Source organism: Chanodichthys erythropterus, chromosome 5 (genome assembly GCF_024489055.1).
Source record: "Chanodichthys erythropterus isolate Z2021 chromosome 5, ASM2448905v1, whole genome shotgun sequence".
NCBI classification, from domain to species: domain Eukaryota; kingdom Metazoa; phylum Chordata; class Actinopteri; order Cypriniformes; family Xenocyprididae; genus Chanodichthys; species Chanodichthys erythropterus.
Window position 1 is genome coordinate 23,710,991 of NC_090225.1, and position 16,050 is coordinate 23,727,040.

Here is a 16,050-nt window from a genome sequence, read left to right on the forward strand (position 1 = left end):
TTATTTTAATCTATTATATAATATACTGCATAATAAAATATATAAACAAATAATTAATAAATAAAAATTGTTTATATATATGTTTATATATAAGGTTCCATGTTAGTTAACTACAATAAATAGCATGAACTAACAATAAAAAAATACTTCTAATGTATTTAGTAAACTTATTTAATCTTAATTTCAATATTTACTAATACGTTATTAAAATCAAAAGTTGTATATGTTAATATTATTTAATAGACCTGAACTTAAATGAACTAGCAATGAACAGTTGTATTTTTAACGTTAAGAAAGATTAACAAGTACTGTAACAAATGTATTGCTCATTGTTAATGTATTAACTAAGGTTAACTAATTGGACTTTATTATTAAGTGTTACCAATTATTTTATTTAATTATTTTTTAAATAATTTTTAATCTAAATGATAACAATTAATGCACATTTTTTACCCTCTTTTCACTTAAATATTTTAATACATAAAAAAAACTTGGGTTTAAAACAAGTCAAAAACAAGTTTTATAACACCCTCTTTAGAAAAAGTGTGTGTGTGTCTGTGTACCTGGGCAGTATCCTGTCAGGGAATCTGTGGGTGTGGAACTGAGTGGCCAGTCCAGGTTTCCTGAGCTGTTCAAACAGCCCAATCAGATTATGGGAATATAACTGAAATGTCTTCCCTGTGAACGAGAGATAACACACATCATACGCTTACCATACACAGGGTTTGACTACACACAGGATATGAAACAATTCATCATTTGTGCTGATGAGAACAGAAAAATAATGCCCCACAGAAATGAATAGTCATTACTCCCTGCACAAAGAAAAGCTGAGCTGTAGTTACGCAAGTTGAACCCAAATCAGAATCAGAGTAAGAACGAGGCTAGAAAGATGATGTGATATTAGCTGTGTGAGCATGTGCCATAGAAGACAGAGGTTTGACATTTTACCTTCTGATTATGGTGATTTAGGCATTAGAGGAGCCAGCAAGCAGTAAAATCAGCCGTGAACAGAGAGAGAGAGAGACAGAAAGACAGAAAGGTATCATGTAGGTACTGCAGAGAATCTCAGTTACAGAAAGATAGAAGAACTGCTCCCACATCACTCTCACTCACCTGATAATGACATCAGATTATTATTGATTATGTACAGCCACGTGCACCTCCGTGGAAACAACTGAAACACATCAACACAGCAGGCTATGAATTCATGGACCTGCTGGTCTATTTGGGGTAGAGGGTAAAGGTGAATCACCAGAGTTTAGGCTGTACCTGCTCCATGGTGGCTTCATGTAATTCGTTCAGGTTCAGAGTGTAGATGCCGTCTTCAGTGCCAAATATCAGATACTGGTCTAAAAAACCCAACCAATCACAATTAGTAATGTTTACAGCCTGAAATTAAAGATTTTGTTATTTATCCATACTAGCTAGGGTTGTCAAAAGTACTGAAGTCGGTACTGAAATGTAAAAAATGTGACGACACCAGCATTTTCCCCGAGCATTCTGAAAGCTGTTGAGCGGATTCTGACCAAAACAACTCTGATTGAACATTGTGTTCACGTACTCAACAGATATGTCTGTGATTGGCTACAATGATACACAGATACACACTGGAGCGTTTGAAAGCAGGCGTAATTTCAGATGCTTCTGCTCCCACTTTCAAAATGCTTTCAAAAACACTCCTGTACATTGATTAAATGCTGGTATCGTCACAATTTTAACATTTCAGTACCGACTTGGTACCGAATTACCAGTACTTTTGACAACCCTAATACAGCTAAAATCGGATAATAAATTGTACATCCCTATTCATAACTTTGGAGTCAGTAAGATTTTTTTTGTTTTGAAAGAAATTAATTCTTTAATTCAGTAAGGAAGCATTAAATTGATCAAAAATGACAGCTGTTTATTTGAACTTTAAAATAAAATAAAATAAAATAAATAAATCACAGTTTCTACAAAAATATTAAGCATTTTTGAGCACCAAATCACAAAATAAAAGGTTTTCTTGCGACATTGAAGACTGGAGTAATGCTGCTGAAAATTCAGCTTTGCCATCACAGGAATAAATTACATAGTTATTTAGAATTACATAGCACACAGAAAATAGTTATTTTAAATTGTAATATTATTTCAGTGCTTCCCACACATTGAATTTACTTGGGTGGGCCACCCACATATAATAACGACCTCCCAAGTATATTTGGAGACACATTTTTGCTTTTATTATTTTTATCCTCTTATACTTTTATATCCACACAAGATAATGAGTGTGTGTATGTGTGTGTCAGAACTGTTTACTCCCCCTGACATTCCCACGGGCGCTGCATTTTGCAAAGTCACAAGGCGGCGCTGTTGCACTTTCTACAAGCTCGTGCAACAGCGCGAGAGACTGCTTCAAAGTGATTCTCAATCAGTGAAAAGCACAGAATTATGCCAAGCGATTGCTAATGAACTCAAGTTGATGAATTATTACAAAGTCTACTTCATGGCCTTTATATAACATGTTTAATACGGTTGTAAGAATCTGAAGGATCAGCCTGCAATAGTACAGACATTTCAAAATAAGATTCCCGGTGTATTTCGGGCTTGTTTATAATTAAATGTCAAGTAGTCAAAAGCCAAAGTAATTAAAAGTTTTTCCTTTTTCCTTTGGGCATTATTGGTATTTTGGTTACACAATAAATTGATTTCCATTTAATTCATAGTAAATTATTGTAGTCTCCCCCACAGGAAGAAAAGACTAAGAACATTATTTGACACACAAATTATTTATTATATCAATTTTACTAGTAAAATCTGTGTCCCATTGTGTCCCAGACACTATATGACAGCAAGGAGAACATAGGAAAATGTGAACCATTGAAATGCTGCAATTTTGCATAATTTACAACGCATAATAATGCATAATATTAGTACGTAATTAAATGTAATAGTATGCTATGTAATTAAAATTAATTTCAATAAATAAAAATACTGTTAAAAATCACACATTATTTTTTTCACATGTAGTAGACCATTTTTGTGCCGTGGGTAATAGGATAATAGGGTAATAGGAGGATTAATCTCAAATTCCAATCCATTCATTCAATCCATTTTCATACTGTATATTATAATATTATAAATTAACTTGTAGCATTTAAAACTGGTTTACTTTTACAAAATAGTATCAAATTTGGTATCTGCCATATATCGGTTATCAGGAGTTTACCTTTGGTATCTGGGTGGATCCATGAAGTGGCACAGTTAATTTTAAGAGGACAACCATCAAAAACCTTTGAGAAACAAGCTCCCATCTGCAGACACACAGACAGGTGATATGTGAGATTATTATGGTTATGAAACACAGAATTCAAATAAAGGACTGAGCAAACAGCTGTTGTATACTGATATGGGGAGATATTAGCATTTACTCAGCATAAGTTATGTGTGATGATGTAACTCACCAGGACTTTGGGAGTGGGCGGTAGGCCATTAATAGCAGGTTTCTATAAAAAGAAAGAGGGAAAAAATGAGTAGAGGAGCCACATTCTCTTCTTGCGTCATACTCCTCTCAACAGGACACATACCCACAAACACTCACACACTTACTGGGAAATCTTTTCTCTCTTTCCTCAGGGGACGACCTTGAGGTGATTTTGACACATCTCCATTTACACTTCCGTCTGAGTCTTCCTCTACAGAGAGAGAGAGAGAGAAATTTGAAAGGTTTAATCATTTATTATGTTGTTCTGATCTGGTCAACTTCAGCTGTCAAATATTGTTGTATACTGAAACTGTATAATTCAGCAAGCAAACTGTCCTCCATACTGTGCTAGTTTAATGTCTCTCGTATCACTCCTGGGTCTTTTTGCTCTCACATAAAATGATCAAAACAATATTTCATGTCCATTTATATATTTGGTAAGTGGTTACATGATAAACAATGGATTCTGACCCTCTGCTGATTTATTGTGCAATAATAAGCAAATTAATGTACACTACCGTTCAAAAGTTTGGTGCCAGTAAGATTTATTTTTTGTAATTGTATGCATTAAATTGATAAAAAAAGACAGTAAAGTCATTTATAATGTTACAAAAGATTTCTCTGTCAAATAAATGCTGTGTATTTTTCTTTTGAAGTTCTTATTAAAAAAAAATGTATCAGTTTCCACAAAAATATCAAGCAGCACAACTGTTTTTAAAATGAATAATAGTAAGAAATGTTTCTTGAACACCAAATCAGCATATTAGAATGACTTCTGAAGGATCATGTGAGACTGACGACTGGAGTAATGATGCTGAAAATTTGCCAACACAGGAATAAATTACATTTTTAAATATATTAAAACAGAAAACAGTTATTTTAAATTGTAATTATCACAATAGTACTGTTTTTACTGTATCAAATAATTGCAGTAATCAAAAAAAAAAAAAAAAAAACACTTACTGACCCCAGACTTTTGTAGTATCTCTTACATATCAATATCCAATACACCAATATGAGAGTAGTACACAAACAGCAGCTGTGTGTTAACAAGTGTATGTGTGTCTTACCATGGTCTACGGTGTGTGTGAGCAGTCCTGGGCTGCTGATGCTCACAGACAGGTAGTCTGAGTTTGTGTGTTCTGCTTTACTTCCTCTCTCTGGTGTGCTTTGTCTGCGAGTCACTGGTACCGGCCCGTTATCAGAGCCCGGGAACCTCCGCACCGTCTGACAGCCTTCGCTCAAAGCAAACTCATCGGATACACTGCTCGACCGAGCCTGAGAGGGCTGATGGGAAAGAGAATTGTAAAAACAAATGGGAATTTCAAAAACATGACAAAAAATATAAATATATCCATGTACGCTTATACACAAACTCATAGTTACCTTAGGAGGCAGAGGTGGAGGCACTCCCTGTTTAAGAGTCGAACTGAGAGTGGGAGATGAAACGGAGAATGACTTAGTTGCACTTTGTCTGTGATTAATGAATATTAATTATTTGAATTTTTACAGCACATATTTTCCAATACTAGCTTAACAGAATATGGTGCTTTAGAACCCCAGGTGAGCAAGCCCAAGAAGAGAACAAACTCTTAAAGTGACTGTTTAATGTTTAAGAGTGCCACACTTACAGATCAACCTCCTCAAAAGCATCTTCTAATGGAGCCAAGTGCCCTCTTCAGAGACCGACAGAGAGAGAGAGAAACAGACAGAAAGGGCTACTTAGTTCACAGCTGAAAGAAACTGAACTTCCACTTGTTCCAGGGAGAAATGAATCTGCAATTTTTGTGTGGTGTAATCAGAGCACAAAATTAACCTTTTGCCACACCTGCCAATGGTGGATGGAAATTGAAAATTTGGATGCCAATAGAAAATGTATCGCCCATTAATAAATAAATAATTTTGTTTAAATATAAATAAATAGTGTTACTTTTAAACTCTGCATTGAAGTTTCTATGGATTTGTTAAATAACAGTCAGCTACACAAACCAATTCTTTACCGTATAAACAACTCCTCCTCAACACTCTTCAGAAGACTCCTTCAGCGGAGGAGTGCACAAAGGGATAGAGGAAAGAAAAATGGGGAAAAGAAAGAAAACAACAGAACAGTCAAAGTAGAGGGAAATGCAAGCAGAGCTCATGTGAGATTCTGCTGAAAGAAGGAAGTGCATAGAGACATGGCACAGACAGTACAGGGAAGTGACTGCTGGAGGTGTTTTCATGCAGATGGCAGTAGCAGGAATCAAATTGGCTCAAAGTCATTCAGAGGACTTTTAATGTTTACCTGGAGGTGATGGGGCCCTCTGTAAACGGGCTCCAGGGGGAGGAGAAATCATTGTCTTTAGTGACATCCTGGAACAAAAGAAACAAAGAAATGTTTGATATAGAGACTCATTTAAAAACATGCGAGTCAGGTTTCATTGCACACCTGATCTGTGCAAATAATCAATTTACTCATGCAGATTTCTGCATAGAACATGTTTGGTTTCAAGCATATTAAAGAATGACACTATAAGCTTACTGAAGTGCAGGATTATTCTGGAGTGTGTGTATGCATATATACATATATAAACACATGCACCACTACCACTAAAAGTTTGGGGTTGGTTTTTATTGCTTTTGAAAGAAGTCTCTTTTTTTCACTTTGATGAATAGAAAGGTCAAAAGACCAGCATTTGTTTGAAATAGAAATATTTTGTAACATGTCTTTACTGTCTTTTTTGATCGATTAAATGCATCCGAGCTGAATAAATGTATTAATTTCATTAAATTCATTAAAAAATAAAGCGAAATATCATAGTGACCCAAACTTTCGAACAGTAGTGTATATTAATATTACTGATGTGTGGACAATCTGGACTCTGAGGTTTCTCTCACCATCTCGGCACTCGCTTCGGTCTCTTTCCTCAGAGGAGCCTCAAACTGAAGCTTATCAACTGAAATACGGAGACGAGAGAAAAATTATTACTGCATATTAGTGCATTTACCCAGCATGACACTGAGGAGATGAAAAATGTCACCATAACTTGTCAGCACCCATATTTAACATTCTGTTCAAGTCTTCTGGAATGCTTTGTTTGCACAAGAGTTGCAAGGTTCAAGTTGAAGCACCCACATGTAGTACCATGTCTCCACCACAGAGGGGCACAAGGCTTGCAATTCTATCTGAAGTTGAACTAAGCAGCTAAAACTCTTTTCGAGAACAGAGTAGCACCAAGATAAGGCACTTGATGATTGTGGTCTGTAAGGATATGTTAGACTGTAATATCTTAAGCCCATAACCCACAGTCTAAACATAAAAGAAAGCATGTTTTAGAATCTAAAAAGCATTACTTCATGAATAATTTTCTCAAAATGGGGACATCCTCAGAGGGAGGATGCTTTATCTTTTCAGGACAGATATAAATTTAAACAGATAATTTATAGCTTGCTGTATGTGATATTTCACCAGTATTATAAAATAAAATGAAAGATTTCTAGCCAAGCACTAAATAGAGTAAAACAAGTTCTGTAATTTAATGGAATTGTTTTGGGGTCCAAGGGAGATTTTTCAAGACATCGAGACACTCATAATCATCATCATGCTCAGGCCTGTGATTGGCTCACGTACAGTTGATCTGTGACTGGGTTCTTTCAGCACGAGAGCTCCTGTTGTGGGTTGAGCGGATGGTGTGGCGCTCTGCAAGCGGCTATGAAACAAAGAAAGAAATGTGGTAAAAATATGTATTATACAACACAGTCGCTCACACACATTTACCATTTAAAGTCATGCGCGCATACGCTCATACACTGAAACTCTCACATATTTACACATAACCTCTCACACACCAACACCTACAAAACTAACTCGCCATCATTCTCTCTCATACACAAACAAGTCATGTGTGTTACCTCCAAGTCATCTTCATCTCCCTGGCTGAAGTGAGACTGATGATTATCCGGGTTGTTCATCTTATCGAGTAGCTCTAAGGCTAATCGTCGAGTCAAACCTGTCTGAGCCACAAATAAGTGCTGCACACAAACACAGAGACAATGTACTGTGAGTGTGGCTGCTTGTAATGTGGCCTCTGTAATATTCAGTAATATTTCTATTTCAAATAAGTGTTGTTCTTTGGAACTTTATATTCATTGAAGAATCCTGAAGCAAATGTATCATGGTTTCCACATATACTAATCAGTACAACCGTTTTCAACATTGATAATAATGAGAAATGCTTCTTGAGCACATAATCAGCATATTAGAACGATTTCTGAAGGATCATGTGACACTGAAGACTGGAGTAATGATGCTGAAAATTCAGCTCTGACTTTTTTTTAGATATATTAAAATAATTAAAAAAAAAACATATTTTGTAATAATATTTCACAATATTACTCTTTTTACTGCATTTTTAATCAAAAGCTTTGTTCAGCATAAGATACTTTTTTTTTTAAGATACAAAATATAGTTCAGTGCACAATTCTCTATTATATGTGTCACAGAGTTCATATTTCTTTGCATGTATACATAACTCTTCCACTAAACGCTTAACCGTGTAGAACCATAAACAGATAAAAATGGAGATTGAGGAGGAAATATTTACCAAGAGCAGCTTCTCAGCTGTTGGTCTCTTCTTTGGATTTTTAGTAAGAGAAATTTTAACAAAATTATGAAAGGCTGTAGACCTGTGGAAAAGCAAGAGCGTTAAGACAGACAGAAAGGTAGAGATTAGGACGATTTAAGATTTTAATTGTAAAACAGTCATTATTGAGAACACACACTTTATATTTTTGTACTGATCAAATATGCAAGCATATGCATAAAACAGGACAGAGACACTCACCATTTGGCCTTGTCCTTTAACTTGGGTGGCTGGAAGTTGCTTTTAGACATCAGAAATAAAGCCCTGCACATACACACAAAAAGTAAGATAGAAAGAGATCAAATAAAGATGAAAGATGTGGTGGTAAGTTTAATGGTTAATTATCTTGGCTCAAAACTTTGAAGATTTTTGTGTATAATTAAGTTATTGAGATTCACAATAACTTTGAGGCCCGGAGCAAATGTCTTGGTTAAAGCCATGTCTGCGCATTGGCAACAAGTATGTGTGTGTGTGTATATACCTCATGGGATGGAGGTCAAACATGGGTGGCTGTAGCTCTGCCAGTTCTATGGATGTGATTCCAACAGCCCATATATCACAGAGTTGATTATAACCCCCATTCTTCTCCACTGCTGCCACCTCTGGAGCCATCCTATACACACAAGCACAGAGCAGACAAGACATTTATTGTAATAATTTTTAACAAGATTACTGTATTTTTAAGAAAATAATTGCAGTCTTGGTTAGGGCTGGACGATTAATCGAAAAGTAACCAAAACCGAAATACAGAACCTCTAACCGACGTAATTTTCCCATGTCGGTTATTTCGTTTTTTTAATCCTGTTAATACCATAGACTGTAAAAAAATGTATTAATACTTTCGTTAATACTTTCCCCTAAAAACATTACCACATGTGTAGCCACCTGACTCTGCCCCGTCCAGTCAGTGGCAATGGCATAAAAGCAAAACACAGGTGAACGCCGGTTCAACACATAGTGATGGCTCGTGAGCAGTGAGCCTTGCGTCTTCACTAAACTGTGTCAGTTGTATTTGTTTTAAGGTTTGTACATTCAAGCGACTAACGATCGGATGTATTATTCCGAGCTACCGTGCTCGCGCAGCTGCACTGTGGCACGAGCACTCATACAAACAGTAGCTGCGCAAAACGTGAAGATCGCGCGCACAGAGAGGAACGCAGAAAGTCAGCGCTGTCCAGTGATTTATCACTAATGTAGCTTAGAAACTCAAAACTTTACTTTTGCAGTAACCATTTACAACCCACAGCTTCACAATGAACAGAGAGACAGTATGACTAATTCACACGCAATCACTTGTACTGGTACTGTGCTAATTTATCTTTATCTGATTTACAACGAGCAGAAATTCGTAAGAAATGTTATGAAGCATAGATAAAATAACTGCTGAAAGTGAGCTGTTATGTCAGATCACTCTTTAAATAGGAAAAAATATCCCACCTTTTATTAGTCAATCATATTAACAGTAAAAACCTTGTCTGTGAACTATGAAGGCAAAAAAAACAAAAAACAAAACAATCGTTCATTAATCGTAATCAAGGTAAAATGTTCAATTAATCGAGGTTTTGATTTTAGGCCACAATCGTCCAGCCCTAGTCTTGGTGAGCATTAGAGACTTCTTTCAAAAATCTTAACATCCTAAAATATTTTGAAAGGTAGTAAACACCTGAAATAACATAACTGAAGTTTTCCCACAAAATGCTTAGACAATTTTCCCCACGAGACTTGTTTAACTAATGAATTTCCATGACTTTTCCAGTTGTTTGTGATTACTTGATGAAGATTTTCACTAATGAATAATTTTTAGACCAATATGTGAACTAATTTACTGAACAGAACTGATTGGCTTTACTCTACACAACAGTAATATCAAGTCTTTGAAATGGTTTAGATATGAACAAACATATGAAACCTATGTCTGTGACTTTTTTTTTGATTTCATCCTTTTTTATTATTTTTCCAGGCCTTGAAAAGAATTTTACAACTGCCGTATATTTCCAGGTTTTCTATGAGTGTTTTTAACATAAAGGTGAAGTGGCTTGTTCTGCCTGTCTGCTCAGTTATCAAAGCTCATCATGAACTGAAATAGACTGTATTCCTCTTTCTATCTGTTTTTCATTAGGAAAAGACACAAAGTTCGAGTCAGTCGCAAAACTATGCTGTGTATTAAAACAGCTGCATTCTTCACGTGCACTTTGCATGTCTATCCTTGTCCATGCGCCTGGGTTGGCATAACAGTTGCCCACCCCAGATTCCCAGAAATCCCAAGGGAGCCATTGTGACCTAGATGAGGGATTTATTGCCACATTTTGTAGTCTTTTGGAAGACTTTTGAATGATCTGTCATTTCATTCTGTCTGAACTGCATCTAAGTGTGCTCTGCTGTTCTTATGGTAGATTTCTGGATTATGAGATTCTACCCTTGTTTTCTGTACTATTGAAAATACAAGGCCGTAGATGCTATTATGATGCCGTTTCATTTTTTTTTCTTTCATGTTTTAATATCCTTTCCAGACTTTTTAAATGTACTTTCAAATGGGGCTTACCAGTAGGGCGTCCCAATAAAGGATTTCCTTTTCGCCATGGTGGCCGTTATTTTAGCGGCGACTCCAAAGTCAGCTGCAAAAAGGGGAGAAATTTGTTTAGATAAATTCAGTAACACACAACCACACACAGAAATTTTAGTGTGACTCTCTCACCTAATTTGACATCTCCATTGTCTGTGAGCAGAATATTCGCCCCCTATTGCACAATGAGATTACAGTTATTAACTAGCAGGGGAAAATATGTGAAACAGGAAGAACAAGAGATACAGTGATTATAACGCTGTATTACCTTGATGTCTCTGTGCATCTTCCCTTTGGAGTGCAGATAACCCAGACCCTAAACACATACACACTTAAATCATCTCATGATGTTTAAAGGATTAATATAAGAGTCTCTACAGAATTAAGGCCCGTTCACACCAAGAACGTTAACTACAAAGATAACTTTATTAGCGTCCACACCAGTGGACGATATCGTTCTATTTATTCTAAGCATGCACTGCAGTTTTTTTTGTCTGCTGCTTTTTAAATGTTCGAGCTCTTTAAAGCAGGATGGATTCTGGTTGGCTGTAAATTTTTTTATCATTCATCAGCTGGGAAAAAATCATTCTGAAAGTGATTTCAATTATGTAGTTTCTCTGTGCCGTTATCGTTATAGTTGCAGTGTTGACTGCTATTTATAGAACAGTTCTATATTTAGAACAATTTTTAAAGCTACATCTTGAATGTTTTGTCATTTCACTGTCTGAACTGAATCTAAATGTGAAATGTGTCTGTCGTTTGAAAGCCACATTTCTAGCATCTGTAAAACCGCATTTTAGGAAATATAAACTACATCATATGCTCTCAATGACAAATGCAGAACAGTTAGTTCATGCATTCATGACCTCAAGGCTAGATTATTGTAATGCTCTACTGGGTGGTTGCCCTGCATGCTTAAACAAAACTCCGGCTGGTCCAAAATGCAGCAGCTAGAGTTGAAGAGTTAATTTGCAAAAACCGATAAACGGCACTAAAAAATAAATAAATAAATAAATAAATAAAAAATAACTGACTGACTATTCTCCACATATAACACATTCTGAACCCTAAATACATTTTGTCAGAAAAGCCAGTATTGTCCACTGTAAGGCATCTCGAATTCAAGTTTTACAGCAGAAACTGACAAGTGCCCTTGTTGTCTGTGTACAGGAACCGATAAGTCAGTTTTAGAGAATCAGTGCACAATATTCAGGTCAGGTGACAAGGCTTCGTCACTTCAAAAAGATGTGCAAACTGAGGGGAGTTTCGTCAAAGCTGACAAAAAGTGATCGAGGATTTATAATTTCGACTCCTGCAAGTCCTTGTACACCATAAACGTCTTACATGCTGAAACCTTGGTTGTCCTTTTGCGTTTGTGTGTGTGCGCAAACGTGTGTATGTGTGTGCCTATCTTTTTGTGTGTGCGTGCGTTGTGTGCACATGTGTTTGAGAGTGTGTAAATGCAATTACAAAGAAATTACTTGGTTTGGTTTAATAGGAAATGGAGTTATCTGCTTTTGTTAAATCTATAAAAAAAAAAAAAAAAAACTATTAAAAAATTTGTTTTTGCAAATGAACTCTTCAGTTCTTACTAGAACCAGGAAGTATGACCATATTAGCCCAGTTCTGTCAACACTGCACTGGCTCCCTATTAAACATCATATACATTTTAAAATCTTGCTAATTAGTTCCCCAGTAAAAACTCAAAATTCTGGCCAGTTGATAATACCTAGAATATTAAAATCAACTGCAGACGGTAGATCTTTTTCCTATTTGGCACCTACATTTTGGAACAGTCTTCCTAGCATTGTTCGGGAAGCAGACACAGTCTGTCAGTTTAAATCTAGACTAAAAACGCATCTCTTTAACCTGGCATAGACATAACTCATTAATCAATTTATATTTTCAAATCAGTTAAATGATTGTTAAGGCTGCATAAATTAGTTCAGGCGGAACAAAACACTTCCTATAACAACCGATGTACTTGTTACGTCATAAAAAGAATGAAATCTATGCTAACATTAGTCTCTCTGTTTATCCCGAGGTTTACCATAGTCAGCCGGATCCAGTATCCATATCAGATGGAGGACCTGCACCTAAACACAAGCACAACACATCCCTGAAGTATCAGCAGAGATTGTGTCAACTAGACTATTCCCTGTGAAGGCCTCATTGACATGACAGGCAGTAGCACAGATCCAACAAACCCGTCTCCATACCAGCGTGATGGATCCGACCTTCTACCAGATGGAACTGGATTATTTTGAATTTTCCAATCCCAACCTGACTTCTGACCTGTAATGCAGCCTGAATCAAAAATTATGCACTGTCCGATTGTTGGCCAAAGGAGATCTGGACCCCCGACTGAGCCTGGTTTCTCCCAAGGTTATTTCTCCATTCTGTCACCTGATGGAGTTTGGGTTCCTTGCCACTGTCGCCTCTGGCTTGCTTAGTTGGGGACACTTAATATTCAACAAAATTACTGATCTGCCTGCAAAGACACCAGTGTATGCAAGCTGAACTGAGCTGGACAATGACATCACTGTTTTCTCTAGAGGTGCTTTATAGATAAACTAACTAAATTAATAACTAATGATTTTTACAATGGAATGAATCAATACTGTACTTACTTAAGCTGGACAATAACACTATTTCCTTCTAGAGCAGCTGTACAGCCAAAACTAACTATCACTGTTTGTTATACTGTTATCACTGTAAAGCTGCTTTGAAACAATCTGCATTGTAAAAAGCCCTATATAAATAAAGGTGACTTGACTCTTTTTCGTTATTGTTATAGTCTTGGTTTGAATGGGCCTTTAGACCATGCAAGCTTTTGAAGGATCTTACCTGTAACGTCTCTCTGCAGACATAGGCGATCTGAAGCTCAGAGAGTGGGCCTGTTACTGCACATGTACACAAACAAACACATTTTCAGTGGTGTCATACAGGATAAAAATAGAGGGTGTAGATTCAACATGGAGATTTTTAAACACACAACCAACTTACCATGATAAATGTCTTGTAAGGATCCTCCACCGCAGTATTCCATACAAATCCACAACTTTTCACGGCTAAAGAAAGAGAGAGATATCGTTACAAAATGCGTATATATATATCATATATAAATGCATCTAAAATACATTTATTTATAGAAAAATCTAGTTCTCCATTGTTACCAGAGGTAGCTGCCAAAGTAAGCCACAATGTTGTGATGGGTGCATTCCTTCACCATAAAAATCTCCTGCTGGATGATTGAGAAATCATCACCTAAAAAAAAAGAGAGAGAGAGAGAGAGAGAGAGAGAGAGAGAGAGAGAATGTGAATGTTAATAATCAGATCAAGAATCAATAGATGACAGCTGTAGAAATTAAACAGTGAAAAGAAAGGAGGAGTGCTTGGATCAGACATGGAGAGCAGATGGCTAGATGTTCAGTGCTGAAAGTGATTATTATGATGGAAGTTAACTTGTGTCAGTTTTCATTAGAGATGCACCAATTGCAATTTTCTTGGCCGATTCCGATTTCTGATTTTTTGTTAGTGTGATCTGCCGATACCGATTTTTGCCGATTCAGATTTTCTTGCTAAGAACTATAATTGACAACATATACAAACAAATATCTACTTTTCTTCAACACAAAGTTTTATTTTCATAAAAAAACAAAAACAAACAAACAAAAAAAAAACACACACAAGTAAAAGTCAGTAATAAAATATAAACAGACAAATAAATGCAATAGTTTTTTTTGGGCTAACTGGGTTTCAGGTAATAAATACGACAGAAATTAAAGTAATCAAATGTACAATGACAAATTAAAATATTTTACGTTGGTTATAGGCATGTGACAGTATCAAATTTTCATGTTGCGATTAATTGCTGAAGCTTTTATCGCGGTATTATCCCGGTATTGAAATAAATGGCAAAAAAGTGTTGTCAGTATAACAGGTTTAAGAACTCTTTTTGAAATAAAAAAAAAAAAAACTCTAAATGTTTAAATTCAAAAATACAATACACAAAAAATATATAAAGTAACATTTTCAAACAGATTAAAGTGCAAAGAAATTAGGCAATAAAGAACAACAGGAAACACTTTACAAAAAGGTATCATTATTTAATGCATTAACTAAGATTGAGCAATAGGTTAATAAGTTCTTTTGATTTTAGTAATGTTATTAAACAGTAACTAAGAAATTAACATTAACTAAGAATAATTAATGCTTTATACATATTTTTCATTGTCAGTTTAATGAATTAAAGGTGCTCTAAGTGATCCTGGGCAGAGTAACTTCCTGTTGACGTTCGAAGTGTTGTCAAACAAAACCGAGGCTAGCTAGACCCCCCCTCCTCCTCCTCCTCCTCCTCCCCCTCCCCTCCGTGCTTCCTGAAACAGTCATGAACGCGCATTTAAAATCATTATTATTGGCTGGAGTATGTTTATTATGATTCGTGGTCCAGGCTGCACCAGTTTGTTTTTATTGCCATTTTCGGAGCTTGTGGAGACTACAGAGACCGCGTTTTTTAACAGTGTGTTCAGGGGACAGGCAGCTAGCGGATAGTGAGGAGATGTTTGCTGTATGTGACAAAAAATGTTTTGGCCTAAAAACGCGTGACATCGCTTAGAGCACCTTTAACATGTTAACTAATGAAGCCGTATGTCTCAAAGTTTTACTGAACAATAACAAATAATCAGAACATTTATAATCATTAGGGCATGTTGTAGTCCAGGGGCCCGTTCTTCGTACGTTGCTTAATACATCCGAGATCAAATGACACATCCAAGATGATATCATCGTGCTAATCATGATCCAGCTAATTGGGTTCTTCAAACACACCTGTTGTGTATGATTAGTATCGCTGGATTAAGTTATCTGAGATAATTGCGCGTTTATATGCTGGCTTAAAAGGGGATATGTATCGATAGTAGAAACATTGATCAGCAATGCAGCGATTGGCTGGAGTCAAGACGGCAACGTAATGACATCATAGAATGAGAAAAGACACCTGACGAAAAACTTGACGAATTTCTAGACATTTATAAGGAAACAGCCAAGCGAATAAATGAGAGAAGAACGACATAAATGTGAGATAAATGAAATGTGCACTATTTTTTTTTTTTTTTTTTTTTTTTTTTACATGATTACCCAATTATTTAGGCTATATTCACAATTTCTATTATTTGTACATTCAATATTTTATTTCAATGTTGTAATTAGCAACGAATTTACCTTTGAAGCATATTTGACAGCATTAATTAAAGTTTCTTAAGGGTCAAGATCAAGTTATCTGCATCTCCTGCGCTTCATCAAGCCACTACCATAATATATGTCACGGTTCAAATCGTTCAAATGCACAAATGCATGTATGGCATAGACATCTGTACATCATGTGTGTAAAACTCCAA

General features: G+C 36.0%; 1 protein-coding gene across 5 annotated transcripts in view; it reads right to left on the reverse strand.

The window, feature by feature from the left end:
* The window catches only part of map4k5 (mitogen-activated protein kinase kinase kinase kinase 5), a 43,292-nt gene that overhangs the window by 7,472 nt on the left and 19,770 nt on the right, over positions 1–16,050 (reverse strand). For 3 of the 5 annotated variants that reach the window (XM_067386650.1, XM_067386651.1, XM_067386652.1), the window contains exons 4-25: positions 13,828–13,918; positions 13,658–13,722; positions 13,499–13,554; positions 10,920–10,967; positions 10,784–10,826; positions 10,631–10,703; positions 8,570–8,701; positions 8,290–8,352; positions 8,050–8,131; positions 7,358–7,477; positions 7,077–7,155; positions 6,344–6,402; positions 5,751–5,818; positions 5,098–5,142; positions 4,853–4,895; positions 4,537–4,753; positions 3,592–3,677; positions 3,447–3,488; positions 3,212–3,296; positions 1,273–1,352; positions 1,117–1,177; positions 564–678 (exon numbers count right to left, since the gene is read on the reverse strand). In XM_067386650.1, coding sequence (XP_067242751.1) covers positions 564–678; positions 1,117–1,177; positions 1,273–1,352; positions 3,212–3,296; positions 3,447–3,488; positions 3,592–3,677; positions 4,537–4,753; positions 4,853–4,895; positions 5,098–5,142; positions 5,751–5,818; positions 6,344–6,402; positions 7,077–7,155; positions 7,358–7,477; positions 8,050–8,131; positions 8,290–8,352; positions 8,570–8,701; positions 10,631–10,703; positions 10,784–10,826; positions 10,920–10,967; positions 13,499–13,554; positions 13,658–13,722; positions 13,828–13,918 — 1,753 coding nt within the window. Of the gene's footprint in view, positions 1–563; positions 679–1,116; positions 1,178–1,272; positions 1,353–3,211; positions 3,297–3,446; positions 3,489–3,591; positions 3,678–4,536; positions 4,754–4,852; positions 4,896–5,097; positions 5,143–5,750; positions 5,819–6,343; positions 6,403–7,076; positions 7,156–7,357; positions 7,478–8,049; positions 8,132–8,289; positions 8,353–8,569; positions 8,702–10,630; positions 10,704–10,783; positions 10,827–10,919; positions 10,968–12,701; positions 12,733–13,498; positions 13,555–13,657; positions 13,723–13,827; positions 13,919–16,050 lie in introns of those variants that run through there. The other 2 variants (XM_067386653.1, XM_067386655.1) reach the window with 2 other exon arrangements.